This window comes from Dermacentor variabilis, unplaced genomic scaffold, assembly GCF_050947875.1.
Source record: "Dermacentor variabilis isolate Ectoservices unplaced genomic scaffold, ASM5094787v1 scaffold_14, whole genome shotgun sequence".
Taxonomy (NCBI): domain Eukaryota; kingdom Metazoa; phylum Arthropoda; class Arachnida; order Ixodida; family Ixodidae; genus Dermacentor; species Dermacentor variabilis.
In genome coordinates, this window is record NW_027460302.1 from 5690516 (window position 1) to 5714930 (window position 24415).

General features: G+C 46.7%; 1 protein-coding gene across 4 annotated transcripts in view; it reads left to right on the plus strand.

The window, feature by feature from the left end:
* Positions 1-20022, plus strand: part of LOC142567741 (osteomodulin-like) — a 297596-nt gene extending 277574 nt beyond the window's left edge. For all 4 annotated transcript variants that reach the window (XM_075677919.1, XM_075677920.1, XM_075677922.1 and 1 more), the window contains exons 3-4: positions 13104-13233; positions 18236-20022. In XM_075677919.1, coding sequence (XP_075534034.1) covers positions 13104-13233; positions 18236-18248 — 143 coding nt within the window. In that variant the 3' untranslated portion in view covers positions 18249-20022. The remainder of the gene's footprint in view (positions 1-13103; positions 13234-18235) is intronic.
* The last annotated feature ends 4393 nt before the right edge of the window (positions 20023-24415 follow it).

Below are 24415 nucleotides of genomic sequence, written 5' to 3' on the forward strand. Positions count from 1 at the left end.
TCGGACGCGGTGAGCGTCGAGCAACGCAGCGTTCGGCGCGGCAACGAAACGTGCGCCTGAGCAAGCGGAACGAACCAAAGAACTCGGTGTCTCGGAGGGGGAAACGATGCACGCCAGCCAAGCGTCGTGATCGGCACGGACAGAGAGATAGACAAATAGTGATCTAAAGAAAGGAAGGACGCTTGATTCTGCAACCCATCAGGGAGCAAGGCGAAACGCCGTTAGGGGCGACGAAATCCGGGCGGCCACGCGCCTCGCACCGGTCCCCGCACAACCCCAATGCACGCGTGGCGCGCCACCTGTCGGGGCAGCGCCGTACATTCAGAGGAGGGGGTCTTCTGTGTTTGCCGCAAGATGGCTCTGTGTGTGCGGAAAGCGCAGAAGAAATGTAGCGGAAACGCACTTCGCTACTCGTGTAACTGCGACTTCTGTAAGTTACATGTTCATAATTACCGATATACACCGCAGTATGACTTTCTACGGCTCGTTTCTAAGGCAACACCGCATTCACTAGAGGCGCTTTTGTACCGCTTAGAAGCATCGAATTCGTGGCTGAGTGGTAGCGTCTCCGTCTCGCACTCCGGAGACCCTGGTTCGATTCCCACCCAGCCCATCTTGCAAGTTGTTTTTTATTAATGAAGTGCCTGCCGGGATTTATCGCTCACGGCCAACGCCGCGGACGCCGACGACACCGGCTTTTCTGCGACACGAGCTCCTTAACGCTGTCGCGTTAACAGTCACCGCACCATGGGCGGGTCGAGTCGCAGCGAAACTTGAGAGCGCCCGGAGAGATTCCGGCGTTAAGGTGGGCGAGGTGACGGCAGTCCACGAAGCGAGACAGAAGCTGTTCCGAGAAAGGACTCCTGGGAGTACAGGAGTCGAAAGGAACGAGACATCAAGAACGAAACTTGGTGAACGGCCATAGACGAGAAAAAGGGTGAAAAGCCGGTGTTACGTACGTTGCGTAGCCGTCTTATAGGCGAATGTCACGAGCGGCAAAATCACATCCCAGTTCGTATGGTCAAGGCGGATGTACATCGCAATCATGTCGGAGAGGGTACGATGGAAACGCTCCGTCAAGCCGTAGGCCTGCAGATGGTAACTGGAAGTCGTCTTGTGAACGGTGTTTCAGGCGCGAAGAACTTCGGTAAAGATAGAAAAGAAGAAGACTCTGCTTTGGTGGCTGAGGAGAACGCGCGGAGCGCCATGGCTTAATAAAATGTTGTGTAGAATGAAATCGGCGAGTTAGCAGCTGTTGCCAATGACATAGATGCTGTTTCCGCGTAGCGTGTTAGATAGTCTACGGCCGTCACAATCCTAAGATTACCATGTGAGATCGTGGGAAGAGCACCGCACAAGTCTATTCCAACTATTTCGAAAGGCGAAGCGCGGCAAGTCAGAGGTTTTAAAGAGTCAGAAGCAGCTGTTGTCGGTCGTTTGCGGCTTTGACAATGAACGCAGGATGCTACGTACTTCGCAACAGCTGAACATAGGCCAGGCCAGGAGCTGCGACTCCGTATTCTGTCGGAAGTCTTGTGGTAGATGATGAGTAGTAGATGACCGGCCATCGGATGATCGGGAAAGGCTTCGAGAACCTCATGTTGCAGAGAACGTGGTATGACCAGGACCCATTTGTTGCCATCGACGTGATAAATGTAGCGATGTAAAGCCCCATTGTGCAGCTTGAATTGATTAGGTTTTCAACGAAGTCGGGCATTCAGAGGTGATGAAGAACCTTCTATTCGTTGGAGAATAGTTCTGCAGTATGGGTCAATACGATGGTGGGGCACAAGGACAGATGGGCTGTCGGGTATTAGCCAATCGATGGTTGCGATGGGTAAAGCCGATGAATAGGACTCGGGACGTACGCTAGTACGGAGAGGCGATGGTGAATCGTCATGATTCGTCTGAGGGTAGTGAGATAGAGCATCGGCGTCTTGGTGCTTTTTTCCAGCCCTGTAGGTGACATCGAAATCGTACTCCTGTAGACGAAGCAACCAGGGACCAATGCGACCCGATAAATACTTTAGCGATGAAAGCCAGCACATTGCGTTATGGTCGGTAGCGACTGTAAGATGGCGGCCTTGATGATACGGGCGAAATTATTGCACTGCCCAAACAACAGCAAGGCACTCCTGCTGTGTTATGGTGTAATTCTTCTCTGCAGTGGTTACTGTACGACTAGCGTAAGGAATTACTCGTTCTCCGAAAGTGTTATCACGTTATAGTAGAATGCACCGAGACCATGACTGCTAGCGTCAGTGTGAAGAATGGTGGGCGAGGTCGGATCGAGGTGGCGCAGTACTGGGTCCGACGTCAGGGCATGTTTCAAATCCAGGAAAGCGCGTTCCTATTCGTTGAAACAAACAAAGGGCGCATTACTGTCGAGGAGCTGTTGGAGTGGGGACGCAAGCGTAGCAAAGTTGCGTATGAAGCACCGGAAGTAAGAAGCAAGTCCGAGAAAACTGCGCCGGTCTTTTTAACGCAGTGGACCTCAAAATTCGAGGACGGCAGCAAGCTTCTCAGAGTCCCGTCGTATACCTTTTTTGCTGAATATGTGCCCCAGTTCTTTGTTGGTCTTGCTGGCGAAATTGCATTTTTTTTGTGAGCTGCACGCCAGCGTTTTCACGACAGGCAAGCACTTCATCAAAATGTTTCAAGTGTGAGAACGTGATTTAAAACCATACAGTGTTGTCGAGATAGCACAGACAGGTTTTCAGTTTCAAACCCCGCAAGACATCATCGATCATGCGTTCGAAGGTGGCAGGCGCAACGCAGAGTCCAAAACGCATTACATTGAACTCGTAGAGCCCATCAGAAGTAGCAAACGCCGTCTCTTCTTTGTCGGATTCGGAAATCGGTATTTACCAGTAGCCTTATCTTAGGTCAAGGCTAGAAGAATATTTGGCGCCATGGAGCGAATCTAGGGCATTGTGAGTTTGTTCAGCGCATGGTAATCGACGCAATAACGCACTGAGCCGTCTCTGTTCTGCACTAGAACTGGGGAGGACCAGAGACTCGAGGAAGGACGTATGATATTATTACGATGTCATCGAGCGATGCTCCAGAGACGAGCCGCCGCGAGAACGACGATGAGGTAGGTCTGTGCCTTTGGCGCGAGCGAGTGTCACCCTGGCTGCCTGACTCCAGTGTAAATAGCGTGTAAATAGCCTCTTTCGTCTGTGTCGTTCCACACGTAACATTCTGGTGGAGGTCGGCGATCCCCGTCCTCACCACGCAACTCCGAAGTGGTCGGCACACCGAGCGTTTCACCATGCCTCCCGGTGACAAGCCCGCCTCGGCAAAGGCTACGGCTTGTCCGACTGCTCCAATCGTCACGGTTGCCCCACATCGTGACCCAGGTGTGTTCTCTGGCCTGGAGGGACAGGATGTCGACGACTGGATCAAGCTTTATGAACACGTCAGTGCTAATAACACGTGGAACCGCACGATTATGCTCGCCAATGTCATTTTTTATCTCGGCGGCACCCCACGCATGTGCCACCAAAAGCATGATGACGAGATAACTAGCTGGGACAGCTTCAAAGAAAAGCTACGGGAACTGTTCGGCGACCCCATTGGGCGCAAGGCTGCCGCGAGAAAGGCTCTTGCGTCTCGTGTTCAGTCATCTACAGAGCCGTACGTTTCCTACATCCTCGACGTCTTGGCTCTTTGCCGCGAAGCTGACGATACTATGTCCGAAGCAGATAAAGTGGCATATGTGCGAAAAGGCATCGCCGACGACGCTTTCGATTTGCTTGTTTTCGGCAACGTCTCGACTATCGACGGCATTATAGAAGAATGCCGTCGCCTTGAACAAGCAAAGAGCCGCCGTATCTCACACCATATTGCTTTGTCTTTGACTTGTCTTTTCAAGGCCTTGAAAAAGACAAGTCCACTTGTGTCCGTTGGCTCCCGCTTTTACCTTGTTCTCGTTTTGCTCATCGTGTGAATAAAGGCGTAGTATAGCGTAATCAAGGTCAGAGTGTTACAATAGTGGCATGCTGTGATTGGAATTCTACTACCATAAGCTAGTTTTGTTTGTAAGTGCGCAACATGGTTAGCGCATTTTCAATTGACATCGAGAATAACACTCAGGACAGAGCATTCGCTAATGGGAGCAATGAGCGTGTCATTAAGTTTGATCGTAGGGTATTGTGAAGGACCCTTGTTATCTGAATGAAAAAATATGTTTTGCCTTTGAAGGAATGATACTGAGAGAGTTAAATCTGCAGCAGGGAAAATGTTATTTAGGACTGTCATTACTTTTAGAGTAAGAGTAGATGGATTAGTCAGAAGCAAGTCTAGACATATAATCTGCACGAAGAAAAGGTTCTGACTTACTAACAATCTGAGGACGGTCGTTTATATAAATCAAAAGAATAGCGGGTCCAGTATTGACCCTTTTTCAATGCCTTTATCAGTAGTCATATGATTTGGTAGTGTAGGACGAATGTATACAGCTTGTTGCTGATCAAACAGGTATCTATTATTTAGTGTTAAAGCAGGGCCAATAATTTCAATAGATTGAAATCAAGCTCCCAAAATGTGATGATCCGTACAATCAAAAGGTTGTGTTACGTCAATGAATAAGGCTCCAGCCAATTTATTGGCTGGAGCCTTATAGCTCTAACCTTTAGCCTAGCCTATAGCTTTAATCTTAACGTTAAAGTGAGCGAAGCAAGATCAGTAGAAAAACCCGGTCGGAAGCCGAACTGACTGAGAGTTAAAATGGTGAATTTAGACAAGTACATAGTCAGGCGTTTCTCGATACAGTTCTCAAATATTTTACTTTTTGAAAAATGGGAGAATGGCACTAGGGCGATAATTTTATATTAAGGTTCTTTCGCCTTTCTGAAACACTGGGATAATTTTACCCTTTTTTTAAGTGTACTGCAAATGGTCCAGTCTTATAATTTAAATTGATAATACGCAAAAGGTGTAATGATAGTAATGTGGTGAGCAGTTAAGTTAATGTTATACGGATGAATGCCATCAAGCCTCGCGCTAGTTACGTTTAGTTTATTTATAATGTTCATTATTTCATTAGCGCTCAGCGTTTCGTAGCTGTCGACTGGAGTTGAGTCTGCCTGTTCCTTTCTTGTGAGTAAAATGCTAAGCAATGTCCTCGCCCTCCCCCAAGGGCTATGCGTTTCGAGCACTTTACGTTCCTCCTAAACCTCGCATGGATGTGAGTCCACGCGTCATCGTGCTGTATCTTTTGTAATTTAGTCTTCAAAGGAAGATAGTAACCAATTAACTTTATCGCCAAATATAAATCACAAATTGGCGCATGTATTCCTGAAGGCGTTTTTAAGGCGTCACATGCATGCGCAGGCTTGTAGACTTTCTTGAAGCTTCTATTCGGAGTGGAATGTTCATTTCTCCTGTACCATACATCGTTTAATAATAAGGTTTCAGTCACAGATTAAAATCGTCTGTACAAGTGAATATCTGATTGAGGCAGGAAAAATACCCTTGTATTGCTGTAACAGCAGGTAGTTAAAGCAGTGATTTAAAGCAGTGATCTACAATAAAAGGTTGGTCGCAAGCTCCAATCAGAATTTTGGGCAACGTGTATATACCTATAACTTGGTCAATCTTGTTATCAGGATATCTGTATTAAGGAGTTATGATGTTATCGCTCTTTACACGCCTAACAGCACTCTGACGCATTTTATATTTCGCGTGACCTTCGCTGGCGGTGTCACAGAAGTACCAACGAGAACAATCTCGCTTTAAACTACTTGTGTGTACGCCCAGGTTTACTTACAAGTTCTTCTATATTACTTACAATATTTTATGTTTGAGGGACCTATTTATTGATTTATTTATTGAACATACCTTACAGACCCCTCGACAGGGCAGGGGGTTAATAAAGAGTACAAAGTAACTTGTCTCAAAGTAATATTTCGATTTAACACAAAGGAGAGGAATCGATGATAATGTGGTGTGACAGCAAATATAAGGTTGGGCGGGAAGAAGGATAACACAAAAAAAATATATTGGCTGGCACTATACATATGGCAAAACTGCACACAAGGACTGTAAAGTATACCAATCACAATGACAACAGCAAAAAGAAAAGAAACTACAACCAAAGATAGACTGCCAAATATTCGGATTCTAGGGGCAGGAACAGTTGGCAGGGTTTCAAAGACGCACAGTGGTAGGGCATTATATAGAAGGAACTTCTAGCGCTGACGTCTCTTACTACACACGTGACTGAACGTTACCTCAGGGACTCGTTGGCCAGATTTTCGAGACGTCACTCGAACGCTAAGACTTTACCTTCATCGTGGCTCATTTCAAGTAATATCTACGGAGGCGTATCTGCTTTCACAGCCTACGTCCGATTACTGTAGTTCATATTTACCACAGTTTATTTATCTTTTTACATTGCATTACATGCTTGCAAATAAATGTGTAGTACTTCATTATCGTCCCGCCCATTGCACTGAAGAATACATGAGCCAGGTTCAACTGATATGCCTTTTTTATCGTTAACAGAATTTTGTGACATCACCCGTGGCATCCAGCACAGTTTTGTTACTGCAGCAGAGGCGGACCTTATTTGCACGAGAAGTCAAAATGAACATAACTAATAAAGTAATTCTATTTAGCTTTTTAAATATTACTTTACGGCACATATTGCAGTTTGTGAATTGTAACCAGTGAATTCGAAAGTCTATCCATCTATAACGGATTCAGAGCAAGACACCAGTCTCGAGATATGGGTACCCAAAAGTTGGCAACGAAATGCGTATTGCTGTTTCACGAAATATTCAATTTCAATCCATAGGAAGGCATTTTGTTAAAAAAAATTAAGTGGAAGAGCATTCTTACCTCAAGTGTGGCAGCGCATATTTCAAAACTGCTGCCCGTTTTAAAATTTATTCCAAGTTGATGTGCCTTGTGAAATCGCTGGCTTCATTCACATTTGGAATATGCACTCTACTGTACTAAAATAACTGAGTAGCCTAATATAGCAATTACTTAATGATGCATTTTGATTTCCGGTGAAAGTAATGCCCACCTCTTTGAGTAATCGTGCTCATTGAGTAGATCTGTGCTGTATGCTAAAGATGTTTTAAAACTCTGTTAGCGCTCAAAAAAGGACGCCCGCCGCTATAGCTCACACCTCTCTGCATCCGTGTAGTGAGCAACATGGAAGGCGTGCAGAAACCTCCCCCAGGTCGGACGTTCCGCTCTGATAACTCCTGACAGCCGCCCCAACAAATAACGGACGAGCTCTGTGAGCGCGATAAGATTGTCTGGCGACCTTGCATCGCGGCTTTTTGTCTAGGAATCGTCACAAAGGCCAAGTCCTTGGTCCGTTATCATTTCAATGCTAAACACATCTGAATTCTTTGAAAAGCGTCTTTACAATGCGTGCCTCGTGGCTATAGCGCTATCGGTCATCAGCGACAACGCAACACTCACTTGACTTGAAGACACCAGTCCAGCCGTCGAACAGATCAAGACAACATTTAATGCCTCATTAAATAATAGCCAACTACACAATGGCGCCCACACTGATAAAGTTTTAAAGTTGTCATGTTGCCGTCGTCGTGCGATCGTCGTGCTGTTGTTTTCACGCACACTGTAGCACCACACGTGCAAGTGCTCGTTTTACATTGACACATCCCGCCATCTAGTAACACTTCGCACAAAGTGAGGCTAGCTAAAGAAAATAGTTTTCGCGAGAAGGAAAGGGAGAGACAAGCCAAAGAAAGTTTCGCATTAAATTGTAAACCACTGCAGAAGCGGAACCCTGGTTCCACGTCACCAACGGTAGCTATTTCTCTGTTTCGCCTTTTCAACGACTTCTTTCTACGGTTCGTCGCTGTGGCTTGTCGCTATGATTGCCTTTTTTAATTGTTAGAAACTGCAAGCTCGAAGCCAGATTGGAAAGCTTCTGGTGTGAAACCACAGTTCTGCTTCACGGGCTGTCCAGCTTCTTTCAATGCGGCTGGTATTCTCTGATTATTTTAGGCGTTTGGAATCTATCTGTCTATCTGTCTATCTATCTGTCCTCTTACGCCGACCAAGTGGCCCAAGCTGTCTACCAGCTCGGGCCGCTAGTTACGTGCTAGTGGTCATTCCATCGTAGTCGTTCCAGTTCGTGATCTGATTCTCATCGTGCCATTATCGCCATGCAGTCGTCAGGTATTCGTTGACTTACCGTCGTTGTGATAGCGTCGTGGTCCTTCTATCACAGTGTGTCCAACTTCGTCATTCGTTCTCCTTCATGGCATCGTAGTCATGCTGTTGTGATTAAATCGGGATTATGTCGCTGTTGTCATGTCATCGTCGTCATTGTGTCGTCGTCTGAAAGTCGCTGTCATGCACCCGTTGTCACAGGGACGTCGTCATGGCACGCCATGATCGGCATTGTCTTCATACAGCTAACATTCATTGTAATACCGTTGTTGCGATGCCATCACTTCAGGTTTGTCATCCGACTCTTCTCCTTCCGTTGTCGACAAACCATCGTTGTCAGTGCGTCATCTTCATACTGTCGTCGTCATAGATTTGTTATCATAACCTCGTGGTGATGCCTTTATTGTCATTCCATCGTAGTCATTCTAACCTTGTGAACCCACTTTCACCATGTCATCGTCGCCACACTATCGTCGTCACGCAGTATCATCATACCATTGTGTTCATGTCACTGTCACGCTGGTATTTTAACATCTTCATCACCTCAGAAACATCATACCGTTATCGTCATGCCGTCGTCGTGATGCTACCTTCGTCGTTCTCTTGACGTCATTGCTGCTCCATCAATTTAGCATAATTATGCTGCCGTTATTCAATCGTGATGCTCCCGCCATTGTAATTTCAGCGCCATCATTGCGTTGTCGTCGGACAGTCGCTGTCATGCATGCGTTGTCATGCCGTCGTGTCCATGCCATTGTCGTCATTGCAGACTATTTTTCATCTAATTATCGTTGTACCTTGCCGCCATCCCACTGTCCTCATGCCATCGTTGTGATGGTGTCGTTGTTATACCATCCTCATCTGAATATCGTCCAACCACCTTTGCCATTCAATAGCTGCCACATTTTCCTTATCATTCCATCGTTGTCACTGTGTCGTCGTTGTACAGAAGTCGTCATGCCGTCATGCTCATGGGTGACCTTGGCCAGCGGGTGTCATACCAAAGGGAGCCGATACTGGAGACAGTGTATGTCGCATGTAGCCAATGCAACATACGTCTCTTAATGTCGTTTTAAACAGGAATGACTTCCACTATGCGGTGTGTCGCTACATCCCTGAATGCTAATCGCACTGCCGTCTGTAGTCATCGTGAGATTGGCTCTACCGTAATATTTTTAGCCGTAGTTCTTACATGGTACAAAGGATTTGCCGACTTGGCATATTTCCAAGTTTTCAGAAATGACCGCAGATGCACTCGAGTGGGCGGTGTCTTGATTGCTGTGGGTCCTAATTTATAGTGCACACCATTAGACATCGTCTCTGATCTAGAAATGTTGTGGTTAATTTTTCGCTCATCGGCGCAATCCGTTTAGCTTGGTGTTTGCTACAGGGCACCACATACTTCACCTAACTTTGCAAGTGAGCTGAACAGTATTCTGAGTGACCTCGGTACTGCGCCATCCAAATTCACATATATTGCTATTCGGAGATTTCAATTATCCCGGTATCGACTGGCAGAAACTAGCTCCCTCAGGTGCGAACCACAGAGAATTAAAGGATTTTAGAGAAGTATGTTTGAATGCCAATCTCACTCAGTTATAAGGAAACCAACGCGTGTTGCTGGCGTCAGTGCTAATATCTTGGATCTTATACTAACTACGAATCCTGAGAGCTTATCACATATAGCTTACCTGCAAGAAATTAGTGATCACAAAGTTATCCACGCCGAGTTTTCGTTCTGCCTTGAACGGCGCGAAAAACGTAAGAAGACAATCCTTCTATATGAGAAAGGTAACTATGACGCAATTAACTACGGGCTTAGAAATTTTTTCCCGTTATTTGAAGCCCAATTTTACAGCATGTCTCTCCAGGAGAGCTGGGAGCTATTCAAATACAAAATGCAGGACTTGGCCAACAAATTATTCCTAAAGTTACTTTCCGTGAAAATCACCAAAAGCCATGGTACACTAAGACACTTAAAACATTAGAAGGCAGAAAAAAGCGCTTCTTTCGTGCTGCTAAGGTAAGAGCCTCGTCTAATGCGTGGCAGCGGTACTATACTGCCGAGAATGCCTACCTGATTGCTGTGAGAAATGCTAAGTTCAAATTTTTCAACAACGATTTGACAAAATTGTTAAATGATCACCCGAGAAAATTCATCAACCCTATCGAATCGCGCGCTATCACTCTGACCGACGAATTGGGAGAAACCGTCGGGGACCTCGAATGCGCTAACGCCTTCAACATTGCTTTTAGCACAGTTTTCACAAAAGAACCCAGCACACCTCTGCTTACGACACCAGCTAAAACGCTGTCTACTATGCCTGCTATCACAATAACTCATGATGGAATTTTATCTTTGTTAGATAACATTAAGCTTTCTTCATCGACAGGCGTCGACGAAATGAATTCCAAGCTGTTAAAGAACACCAGACATACCATTACTGCGTATCTGTGTATTTTGTTTTCTGATTCACTCTGTCTAGGTCACTTGCCAAATGATTGGAAAGTGGGGAAGGTTGTTCCTGTCTACAAGTCTGGTAAAAAAGATTTCCCGCTAAATTACCGCCCCATATCATTAACAAGCGTCCCGTTTGGAGCATGGAGCATATCATTTATTCTAATATCATGGCATTTCTTGATAAAAATAACTTTTTTTATCCATCTCAGCATGGCTTTCGAAAGGGCTTCTCATGCGAGACCCAACTGGCCATTTTCATTCATGACTTGCATGTTAACCTCGACACCAACATACCAACTGATGTCATTTTCTTAGATTACGCAAAAGCGTTTGATAAAGCGCCGCATCAACAATTAATTTTAAAACTAAACCAGTTAAACCTGGACCACAACATTCTGATTTGGATCAAGGAATTATTGTCTAACCGGTCCCAACACGTCCTTGTTAATAATCATATCTCTGACCATGTTCCTGTAACATCTGGTGTACCCCAAGTTCTGTTCTCGGTCCTCTCCTATTTCTAATATATATTAACGACTTGCCTCAACACTTATCATGCCAAATCCGAATGTTTGCTGACGACTGTGTAATTTACCGATCAGTTTCTAATCATTGCGACGCAGCAAAACTTCAGCATGATCTAGACCGTGTCCAGGAATGGTGCAACCGCTGGCTAATGACCCTTAACCCGACTAAATGTAAACTTCTTTCCATTACTCGCCAAAAGCACCCCGTTACATTCCCGTACATAATTGCTAACGAACCTATACAAGCAGTAACATCGTTCAAATACTTAGGCGTTACTTTCTCCAATGATCTCTCATGGCATCCACATACCACATACATCATATCATCGGCAAATAGAACTCTCGGTTTTCTGAAACGTCACCTTCGTAACGCTCCCCAACAAGTTAAATTACTAGCCTATAAGTCACTTATCCGTCAAAACTAGAGTATGCGTCACCCATATGGTCCCCACATCAAGCATGCGTCGTAGATGACCTTGAAGTGGTACAAAATCGTGCCGCCAGATTCATTCACTCATCTTATTCTCACGAAATCAGTGTTACCGCCCTCAAAGTGGAATCTGGGCTGCAAGCTGTATCCCTCCGCCGACGCATAGCAACACTTTGTCTATTCTATAAGCTTTACCATTCATCACTTAACAGTGCTCCTTACATAACACCACCCGCATACATATCTCCTCGCACTGGTCACCAACTACAAGTTTCCCGTACACGTATGAGAACTGTTACTTTTTCAGCATCTTTTTTTCCTCGTGCAGCCAAAGACTGGAACAGCCTTCCTCGCAATATCGTCGTTCTCACCTGTCCACCATCTTTTTCTGCCAATGTGACTGAGTACCTGTTGTCACAAATTTGAGTGTTTTATTTTTTATGTACACCCACCCCTTATGTAATACCCCCTAGTGGGGTCTTTAAAGTAAATAAATGAAATGAAATGAAATTTAAAAAATGGCCCCAGGTGTCCTTCGCTGAGAGACACGGAAGCGAAAGCCTTGCAAAACCTACTGCAATTTACCTTAAGCCTGTTTAATCCATCCTAATCCATTCTAATCCTCCCTTATTCACTTAATCGACTTTAATCTACCGCTATCCTCCTTATTGCACCTTAATTCATCCTAATGCAATCACTTATCTATCATTTATTAACTTTGCTAACCATTTATCCTCTCTTATACACGGTTGTACATGCTTTGCTTCACTTCTGGCCTTCCTTGGGTCACGTCATATTTTCTGTACCTCACAACGCGACCTTGAAAAAGAGATATCTAAGGATTTCGCCTTTAAAGAAACGACGCTTACGAAGTGGATTGCCATTAGCGGATTACCACGGGGTGGATTCGACATTTTTTTGCCAAAGTATCTATGCAGTTTTGCTAGCGCATCGCTCAAGATTGTTGTATAGTCACATTATTTTTTTCATCAAGATTTAGTCATTTTTTCGATAAAAACGGTTTTCAGTCCTTTTATTCTGGAGACACCTGTTCGTGCCCGTTTGGGGTTGCTTGGCACCCAGGCACCTGACTTGGTGCCTATTTGGTAACGCGACCAAGCTATACTAGCCTATGTGCCCATTAGGCTACGTTAGAGGGAATCCAGCTTTTCTTGAACGGTAACATTACGTTAAACAATAAGTGTCCACTGGCATCTATGACCAGCGTTGTTAGTGCTTCAAGAGCAAGGGACGCTAGGGAAATTTAACCCAAGCAAATGAGAATTCCCATGCGACGTCGCTAGCTCGGCCGAGGGCATGAATGGACGCGCGGACACACGCAATGTCGCATGACCGGATTAGAGCTTCGGCAGTGAGCCGGCAAAAGAGTAAAAGTGAGCCACTCTTAAGCGTGCTCCTTTTCTGTTTTAAGGAAATGTTTGAGCTCAGCGAGTCATCTTTTGTGCTGTGTGCATTCTCGCAGTGATTCTCGTGCTCAGCAAATCCTTCTCTCTGACTGCAGACAACCCGATCGACTGCAATGGAACCATCGCGTGGATGTTGCAGAGCAACGCCCGGCACAAAGTCAGTGGCACGTGCGCAGCGCCCCCGAATTTAGCTGGCACGCGGATCGGCGATCTGGATGGTAGCAGGTGAGCACCTCGGGCAGCAGGCTCAGGGCACGGAGCTCCAAGATTTGTGTTTCTTCAAAAAAAAAAAAAAGAACAGAAAAAACGAAGCCTTCTGGGTGGATGCTGTGTTCTTAGCAGCAACCTGAAGGAGCATTCAGTATAATTGTCTTATTTAGTTAGGCTGCACTAATCCTGAAATAAGCATTTGTTATATCTTCGGTATATATATATATATATATATATATATATATATATATATATATATATATATATATATATATACATATATATATATATATATATATATATATGTGTGTGTGTGTGTGTGTGTGTGCACTTATAAGCTATTCTTTGTCATCTGTACATGATCATCATCATCTGGGGTTCATGTGGGGTTCTTGGTCGTCATCGCTTGTGGGGCTTGCTCTTGAGTGTGATCAGTGCTGTGGGCGTGGTCGGTTAACCGCATCTCCGAGGTGGACTAAACATCGTGAGAACTGCATTGTGACAATATATATATATATATATATATATATATATTTCAGGCACATAACAACGCTTTGTATGTCGGATTTTCATTTCACTTTTCAGGAAAGAATATGATAACAGGTTCGGAAGGCTAATTGTGAATTTCCGCAGCTCTGCATATTAGAGTTACGTGCATATTAGAATGTCTTACGTCGACATATTTTGATATGTATGTGCTTACAAATTTAGAATTCCCCATCAAAATGCGGTATGTTCTTCCGTTAATATTACGTAAAGGAGCAATATGGTGTTGCTGTGCAGTCTTAAAAAACTTTTGCCTCTTGTGTAGCCAAATTTCTGCTTGGAGCTTTTTGTGTTCATCGCCATTAAAGGTTTTGTGCCATATTTGTTGGTTTTCGACATGTAAAACGTACGTGCCACGTCCGATACAAGGGCTCATGGCAGAAGAATGCCTGAGGAAGGGTGCAGGAACAGAGAACAAAATTGAAGAGCTTGACAGTATCAAAAAAAAGTTTCAAGGAATTTATATCTTTCTTGGCCCAGTGCGGCCTTCATAGTTTAATTGCTACTTTGTCATCACATGTTGACATGCATATTGCATGCTCGCTGCGACTGTACGATATATGCTTGCACTTGCTTTCTGGGCCCCAGATGTCCTGAAGCTACTTTCGGGTAGGTCCTTGTCTTCGGACCATTCCTTAGCTTACTGGGACTCACCATTTATTAGAAAAACGACGTATAGACAAGTGTCCGCATTAGTTGTAGTGCTGACTTTGCACTGGAGGCTAGCTCGTACTATACCAACATCTATTATTCGACCCTTTGCAAATTGGCTACAAGCCTAATGTTGAATTCCAATGGCGGAGTCGGAGCATGTTTTTCTGCTCGTTTCGGAGCAAGTTTGTTCCAATGACAGAGTGAGGGCGGGAGTAAGTGTTCCAATGAGAGAGTCAGAGGGGATTCAGAGCGGGTGTCACTCCGTGGAGCAGAAAAAGATGCTCCGCAAAAATCGGCGGAGTGGACCGAAACTCTGCGTGACGTATTTCCTTTACCACGTTTGCCTGCTGGGAGGCGCCACCGGTCACGACTCTCGAGGACGCAAAAGCTGCTACACGCTCGGCGAGATATCCATTCCACACTTTTAAAAAAACAACAGGTGAACGGTGCAGAAGAAACAACTGACCGGTGCGGCGGTGCTGGGAGCGAACAGCGGAAGGAAATGACGACACGGAAGGTATCCTGGCTAACTCGGCGATAGAAGTTCCGCTTCCGCCTTGCTCCGGCGGCGCAGGTTGTGTTCCACTGGCGGATTTGGAGGCGTTGCTCTACGCCAGAGTCGAGTGCTCGCTCGCGGAGTCCGACGGCTGCTCCGACTCCGCCATTGGAATTCAACATAACTTAAATGTCATATTATATCTGACTAGACGTAAAAAGAAAGAGAGAAATAAAATGATAAATGAAAGACAGGGAGATTAACCAGTACTCAGCGCGGTTGGCTACTCTACATTGGGGTAGGGAAAGGGTAGGGAAAGTATGAAACAAGAGAAACTCCACTGTGAATATCGCCGACACGGTAACAATTTTTTTTGTTATATATACACTGATGGTCACTCAGTCCGGGTCACAGCGCTCAATCCGACAACTTTCAATATCGCAGCCGCGTTCTCGTGGCCTTTTGTAGCTGCGATATGCGAGGCCATGGTCGCAAGATCATCTTCAAGGTAAGCAGTTTCCTATCTAACCGATTTCGAGCGGTGCAGAACACATGTATTTCATTTTTCAAAGATGGGAAGAAGCACAGTAACTGTTGTATAGTCTGCTCACGACAGGAAGATATCCTCTTCCCCTGTCGTAATCAGCTACCAGCCTTCCTAAGTGTCGTCGAGTACCTCGACTCGTCGGGGCTCTCGGCGAGACTATAGGACATTTCTACAAAGACGGATGGCCTAACGGCCATCCCACCACCTCGGGCTTCCTGATCGGCCACTACTTCGCTTCCATCTCTACGACCCTCTACCTTTCTGCCTCCTACCCTCTCTCTCTTTTAACCCCATCCCCTCCACCCTGCTGGCGCTGAGCCATGCTGCCGCATGGGTTGCAGAAAATAGCGCTAGCCTTTTCTCCTTCCCCACAAGAACCACTTCTCTCTTCAACACCGCAGCCATTCCAATCAAACGCGTATATGCATTGTTGATTGTGACGGCTAAACGTAAGCATTACAGCACTGTTTCCACATTTCGCGGAATCCCACGTAACAGCCACATTTGTACAGATCGGTTGAGGGAATGCAATCGATGGTGAGTAAATTAAGGTGTGTGCCACTTCTCCAATGTCATACGATGCGCCAGTTTGCTTAAGTGTTGGGCTTCCGCGAAATTAGGAAACAATGACGTGCCGCTAACGCTTGGACGTCGCATTCACCAATGCAAATATATATATATTTGCTTGGAATGGCTGATAGCGCCGAATGCAATGCCTGCGGTGTCGAGGAGACTATACAACATCTATCCTGATACTGCACATCTTTTGAAAATGAAAGACATGATTTCTGCACAGTTCTAACTCAGTTAGAGAGAAAACCGTTCATCGTGAACAAGATCTTTGGACCATGGCCTCGCATAGCTCAGCTGCAAAAGGCTGCAAGAGCTCTGCTGCGATGTTTGAAAGCTACCGGATTGAGCGACCGTCTGTGATGCGGACTAAGTAACCTCCAGTGGACATAAAGCAGAAAACTGTTGCCGCGTTGGCGATATCCGCCGTGGAATTTCTCTTCTTTTCTTAATGTTTCCCTTTTCCTTTCCCCCAGTGTAGTGTAGCCAGTCGGGCTCAGTTAACCCCTCTGCCTTTTATTTATCATTTTCCCTCTGTTCCTCTTGCTTAAGTGCTGTACTGCGTCACTCCTCAGTAAAAGCTCAGAAATAAAGTTTGCTCCTTTCCGTGCTTTTCCAGCAGCTTAGTAGGCAAGGTCGTTGCCGGAGATACCGCAATGACCCGGCAGCCATTGGAAAACGACGTCGGTTCCTCTCGCGATCAATGATGGTGGTTTCTCGTATCTCTGATACAAGCTGTTCACAGGAACCGCGACGGAGAGCAGACAAAAGACACTGTAGGACAGCCTTCGAGTCGCACAATATCACCCACCGATCAGCCGGTGGGTTGTTAATATAATCAGCGACACCTCGGAGCATAACAAGCTCCGAAATATCCGAAAAGCCTCTTCCTTCGACTTTCTCATGGCACATTCAAGCCGAAAGCGGAGCGTCTAAGCGGTCCAGCGGGTTTTCAAAGCGGCGAGGCGGCGAGCGCCCGCGCCTGTTCAGACCAGCCACGTTGTCTGGCTGTCCGCTCCGCCGGGAAGGCGGGGCATCTCACAATTTCTTTAGCAATTTCAGGGACGTGCCGCCATCTCTCGGTACTTTGTGCTTGTACGCGCACTTGCGCTATTTTTTTTCGTCGTGGACTGGCGCGCTCCTGTCCGCTTTCCACTTCTGCAAAATGATGAGCTCAGACGAAGAAGCCGAGACCGTTCGCCTTTTACTCGCCACTTGTCTAGTCGCTTTTCAAGATTTGATACAGCGCAACACAAGACAAGGATAAAAGAAGGTATAAAGCGACGACACGGCGCCGTGTCGTCGTTTTATACCTTCCTTTGTCCTTGTCTTGTGTTGCGCTGTAACAAACCTTACTATCAATCCGAAACAATTGGCCCAACTTGCCGTTTTGACGCTTTTCAAGAACAGAAGCGTGAAGCCCACAGAAAGACATTCGTTTACATTCGTTCACCAGCGCTTCCGCAGTGTCGGGTTCTGATTGGCTGCGGCCAAAGCGGCCAACTTGTCCGCGCGGAAAAAATCGGTCCGGGCGCGGTCCGGCCAAGCGGCCGCGTATTTCCCGCAAAGCGGAAAATCCGCGGCCGCTTGGCCGGATACGCCTGTCCGCTCCGCCTTCGGCGTGAACGTGCCTTCACTGCTGCAGCTGCTGTGGGCTGCTGTCGCGCTCACCAATTCGCGGGGTGGTTCAGAGCGTGTACATAGATGACAGGCGCGAGTAAGAGGAAAGGCGACGGAAGAAACTCGTCTTCACCCCAACGCGTCAAATGTGCACAATACCCTCTGTAGCTCCCTGGCCGCCGCCACCTTATCCGCTTGACAGCTGTAATTATCCGTAATTCCCCCCAGAAGCATTGCAGAAACTGCAGCGCTTCCCTTTCTACTAACGTGCGAGGCCAGAAGGGACGCAGATAGAACTCACCACTCTCGTGTTAGCCTAAATGTTGAAGAAATTAAGCTTTTGCCGTGAACATCTCCGCTAATTATCGTCTATCAAAGCATCCAGCACGTCAAGCTTCGCTTACATCGATTCCCACAGTGTGTGGGATCTGCATATTTTTATATTACGCCTCTTATTTACCCAAAGAGATGATGCCTGCCTGATGTAGAAAAACCTTTCTAATTTTCTTTCGACAAGCTTGCATAAACCAGAACCATGTTGTTTAACACTCTAACATTGTGTTATCACTTTTGTTATGCTGCAGGCTGAGAAGATAACGGCACAATTCCTGACGACGAATTTGCTAACGCATACAACGATCAAGTCCAGGCGCCGACTGCTTTCATGTGCCGAAAATAAGGCAGTCCATCGTCAAGCAGCGGGCGCTAACAGAGCCTGGCCAGCAAGTCGACTGCCGCCTCACACCACACAGACAAATATTCGCGTCGCATCAGACTTCATCAACACATCATGCTTCTTTCTGGGTGGGCCGGCAGAATCACAGCGCGGCCAATCAGCCGCAGGCCAAGCCAAGACAAATGTGTGACGTAGACTGTTAGCTCGTGCTTGCTGTCTTGGCTGTAGGTCATGTGACTGTGACTCCCGGTGACGCCACCACCATTGCGCGTTGGAAAACACAGATTGATATACGCACAACTTGCATGCGCTGTGATGCGTACTCGAAGCAGCAGTGCGCGGCACACGTTGGAGCGCACCAGTTTTGGTTTTCGCAACATTCCGATGAGCTGCTTTTTCCCGGTGGGGCGATACGAATGCACCCCTCGGGACTGCTGCTCACGCGCGGCTCGTCAGCGCAGCTCCCTCCTGCGGCACTGAACATCTGCGAACAACGGCGCTTTTTCTTTTGTGCGTGGCAGTTTTTTATTTTTTTATAGCAGTTTCTCGCGTTCTGATGAGAAGCTTAGGATGTCTAATGTTGGGAAATTTCATTCGGTAATTCACGCTTGTACAAGCAGATAGTTCCACTACTGCGTCAACATTTACTCGTGTGAACAAACAAGTAAATGTTAAAATTGGCATCGAAATGTGGGAAATTTACTGCGTGCAGGAGCAAGTGACAGCTGTGGTTCGGTATTCAAACAAGGGGAAGAGAGAAGTCGCTAGAGCCACGCAACAGCTGTCAACTGTCACTGTACAGCTTTAAGAAGAGAGAGATCTGAAAGCATGGCGATACGTTAGGCAGATGAACTGAAATATTAACGAGGAATTCAATAACGCTATGTGTGCTGTAGCAGTCCATAGTCCGCGTTCGATGTGCGTGACGCGTCACTGGGCGGTGGAAAATATGTCCATAAGCGTGGCAGAACTCGGGTGTAAATAGAGCCATCGAATTTCAATGAGTGTACCATTGACATTGTTCTTTTTTCACTTTTGCTAATATTTAATTTAGTTTCCTAGTTTGTGAACTTATTTTTCCTTTTTGTGTTGTTAGTACGTATTTGGAGATCTGAGGTGAACTGGTTGAACGAGCGTTATTAAAAACTGGATCGACAATTCTGTGAATCCCAAGTGTGCACATGGTCCGCGCTTTGTTTCCAGAAGCCGATGATGGTAGTCGTGGCGAAACCTTTGGATAACGAAAGTCATCGGGGCATGGCAGCAGTCATGACAGCGTGAAATTAGTTAGTCAATCCAAAATGTAAATGAACAAACAACAGACTGCGCTAGGGGCCAAGGAGGAGCCAGAGACAAGAAGATGCTTCTACAGAGAGGTATTTTTTTTCTTCATCAGGTTTAACAACCCGCAGATACTGGACCAGTGATCTGCTCGTTGTGCACAGAGATGTGAAACAGTTTGCTTTACATGCCTGCCTATTTTACGAAAGTGTTGCTGCTCTCTAAAAGAATGGCTGAACAGTTTTCTGGTCATGTAAATATAGACAGTAATAAATGATTTTACGCACCGAGGGCACCGTAGTTGAGCTTCTAGACTTACGATTGCGTTGCCAAACGACTCCACACATTAGAAATGTCTTATGCATGGTACTGTTGTGTGAAATAAAGAAATGCCAGAAAATCCCTTAAGGGGAATGACCGTGGCATCATATAGGGGCTCCTTATTTGCGCGTTTGCGAGCTAAGCGTTTTTGCTTCATTTTTTCTGATACATTAGGACAGCGCTGCCTATCCGTGGCGGTTCGGCGCATGACGTGGAAGCGAGGCTCACCTTCGAGTTAACATTGCAGTCCTTCTGCGGCGGAGGGTGGCTGCAGGCGCGCGCCGGTTCCGCGAAGAGGTGCCGTTCGTGCCCAGAGGACCAGCGAGCCCCAAATTATTGTATGATCACGTGACTCATCCTCAGTGAAGCATTACTGCATAAATAACACAAATTGGCTATTTTCAATCTCCCAAGCTACATCGTCATTTCACACTCGTCACGAAACGAAGAAATTGAATTTTATTTGAAATGTAATTATCAAAGCCGCCCCGAACAATTTTCTATCGACGTGGAGAAATCCATTCGAAGTTAACTGAGGCTATTTCAGGGGCACCTTGCCGCAAAAAGTACTCGCGCCGAGCAGAGTTATTGGCAATCGAACATCCCCTGCGCGATGCTCTCGCTTCTTCTCCAATGCGGAGCAGGGCATGCTCACATCGCTCCGCCTACCGAACGTCACCGTGGCGAGCTGGTCAGATTTGATTTCGGAACTGCACGTAGACGCGACCATTTTCGATTCTGGCGCCTCGGACCAACGTGCCAGACACGGTTGCACTCGACGAGCCTCATCCAGTGGACTCGTCGCGCCACCCCTCGGCGCCGCTGTATCGACGCTGCCAGACCGCGAGCTACCTGCAACAGCAGCGTTTGCTTTGGGCACGCTCGCGCTCATACGCTCCGGTCTGGCTGTGATACGTGGTGCGGATTTGTCCTGCACCAGCTTGACTGACGGATAATAGCCACACCCAACCTGCGCTATCAATGGCTGGATTCTTACGATGCCAAGTCTGCCGTCTAACCAGTAGCGGCCAGGAGGGCGAGCGTGCGTGTGGGCTGACCTTAAGTTTCGCGTGGTTCGAGGCCGAGTGTTCAAAACTAGCCGGAATTGGCCAAATTGGCCAAATTCTTGCACGGGCGTCCGCGGCCCACCGTGAGCAGACGATAGTCGACTTCTTCAGGAAGTACGTAGTTATTATCTAAATTCGAAAGCATATTTTTCCTTATCTGTTAAATGAACCGCGCCAATAAATATGCACAGTAACAGTAGGAAGAAGCACACTGATCCAAACACCCCTCTTGATTGTTGTCTGCTATTGGACGATCAGCCGCGTATGGGAATCTGCCATATATTGTGAAATGAAGCGTCTAGAAAAGAATGGGGATCAGGTTTCTGTTGAAAAGAGAACGTTTGAGAAAAAGGTGACTTCGCGCTCCGCTTGCGATTTTTACGCGCCTCGTACGACTGCAAGGCTTGGCTGAGATATTCACGGAAGCCTATGCTATCGCTGATTGTGTTTTTTCGCCAAGCCCGAGGGATGGTTCAGGGCCTCTTTAACTGCTGGATATACTCTCAAGACGTTTTCAGTAATATAGAGATTATTATATCTCGTTCAGGACTGTAGGATTATTTTGCTGGATTTCTAGCGGGAAGTTTCTTTGTAAGTGAACCAGAAAAAAAAATCACCATGCATGACTTTGCTGAGAGCTTCCCATATTAGGGCCCGCATTAAAAATGCTTGCAAAAATTCCTGCGCAAGTATGCCGGCAGTTCCATTCAGCAGCTCGCTGCTAAAGACAGAGAAAGACACACCGCGGCCGCAAGAAAAGTGTCGTAGGGACATTTGAAATACGAGTGTTGTACTTCTATTCGCGTTCCAGTATTGAAGTATCGGCTGCCACCTGCAACCTACTTCTAGAAACAGCGTTGCTTGTAGATTAGGATAACTTTTGTATGTTGCCGCTGCACTGAGGCATCGGTGGCATTAGCTGCCTATCGTTGGCAGGAATTGTTGCAGTTGTGCCCAGAATGCTGTCTCACTCTCCTTCAGCGGTCCCATTGGAGCCCTTGCAAGTGTTTGGTTGAAGTAAAAGAAGGTAAAGCGAGCAGACAGGATACAAGAGAAGTGGACAACACGAACGCCGTCTTTTGCATAATGAGTCCTTACCAGCTAGCTCAGCTCTCTGTCGTTCTTAGGTTGATGTAAGGGGCGGAAATGTGTAGGACGCTATCCTCCTGCTGAAATTTGACGCGAGATTGCGCTGCTCAGGATGAGATCGCAGGTTCAATTTCTGACTGCGGCGGCCACATTTCGTTGGCGCAAGAATTCGACAACGTTCATGTATCCAAGTTTAGGCACACGTTACAGAACCTGAGGTGGTCAAAACTAATCCGAAGCTTTCCCCAGTGAAGTCCATCGTAACTTACTGTACACTTTTGGGTAGTTAAACTCTATAATACCTAATTATTGAAGGGGAAAAAAATCGACGACCATAGATACCGCAATGTCCCGGTATCCACTGATAAACTGCGCTGTGTTTTTCTCTATTGCGTGGCAATGAAACTGTGTGTCAGCGACTAATTGTTCATTCGGTCCACGACGAAATGGCAACACAATGCACTGGAGAGCGACTTTGTAGTGCGAGAATATTGACCCTGTCTGTGACGACTCTTCAATTGCGAATTCTACAGCAGCACGGAGGGCGGCGAGCTCTGCAGCCATGGATGATGTAAAATGCGATCTCTTGAATTTTACGACGACGGAATTCGCGGAAATAGGCAATCCTCCTGCTGAGATTGTAAAAGAAACTGAACCGTCCGTGTAAATGTGAAGGCGTCCGCTGTGTCTGTCATGCAGGAGCAGTAGTGTGCCTTGTTGTAGGGCTAAAATGAAGATTACGTTATCTTTTGGATTCCGGAAATGGTCAGGATGGCTTCGAGGGAACGTAGGCACTACAACGCTAATGATGGTCTTGCTGCAGGCGTGAAGCTCGAGGGAAGCACTGAACGATGCGAAGCAATAACATCGCTGAATGTAGAGTGTGGCCTATAGAAGCAGGAAGGGAGGCGAGGTGGTGTGATGAAGTGTGTACGAAATTCCTGATGTGCATTCTTAAGGCATCAACGCGAATATATGTTATGATTGGGTGACCACGCGCGATGACGACAGTCGCTGCTGAAGATGCACATCTTGGAAGACCAAGGCATATTTTCAGTGCTTGAGCTTGAATCGACTGGAGGACGTGTACGTTTGTTCTTCGGGTGCAGCGCAGCACAGGTAAGCAGAAGCTCATGAACCCGGCGAAAAGTACAGTATAAAGATGAAGCATCGCTGGTGCACCCCACGAATTTCCCGCAAGAAATCTCAGTACGTGGGTGATCATGGTGAGCTTCGTTTTCAAGTTGGCAATATGGCGGCTCCAGGACAGATCGCGATCTATTATTACTCCCAGAAAGCGGTTGGCCTTCTCATGTCTAATAGCCTGTCCATTGATTTTAATGACGTATGGGCCCATTGTCTTGCGCGTGAAGGCAAGCAGCGAGCACTTCTCAGATGACAGCTCTAGTCCCCCGTCCTTGAAGGCAGTTTGACGTCAGTGTAGCCGCTCTCTGCAGCCTGGCACGTACGTGTAGACACGTCTCTCCTCATGCCCGGATGCAGATGCCGTCAGCGTATATTGACAGATACACGGACCGCGGAAGTGCATCAACAAGGTCGATGAACGCAAGATTAAAGAGAGCGGGGCTCAGGACTCCATCTTGAGGCACACTGCGGCAAATACAATAGTGCGTTGTTGAACCATTCTCCGCTTGTACAAAGAAGGTACTGACATTCAAATAATTGTAAATCAATTGGTGGATACGGCCCCTCAAGGCAATATTCTCCAAGGCATTCAGAATAGCTTCATACGATACATTGTCGTACGCTCCCTTCTAGTCCAAGAACATTGCTGCAGATAATCCCTTTAGGCTTTTTCGTTGCTGTACAGACAAGGTCAGTCGCGTTATCTATCGAGGACCGTCCACGCCGGAAGCCAGTCGTGGCATCAGGGTATCTCCAGTTAAGCTCAAGGTACCGCTCTAGGCCAGTGAGTACCCTACTTTCCATTGCCTTTCCATGTAGTTCCCATAATTCCCACGTTGACTGAACCGCCCACGGAGGAAGGAAACTCAGGAGAGGCAAGCTAAAGTGAAGCCGGAAGTTGGCGTTGCTCATGGCGTTGCTCCGCCTATCGGGCCAGCTCTCCTCTCTCGTTTACATTTCTCGTGAAACCACGCCGCGCTGCGCGCAACCTTGCTGCTCGGACCCGCGCGCTCCGCAGCAATACTAAGCAATCGTTAGCACGTTAGCATGATTCCGCCAAAGAGGGCAATATTTCCCGCGGATATTCCTTCATCCGTTGTCATTGCCGTGGCGCGGTACATTGCGTACAGCGTTGCATGCGCGTTCATTTCACGAACTTTAGTTCATCGTGTCCCACCTGGCCA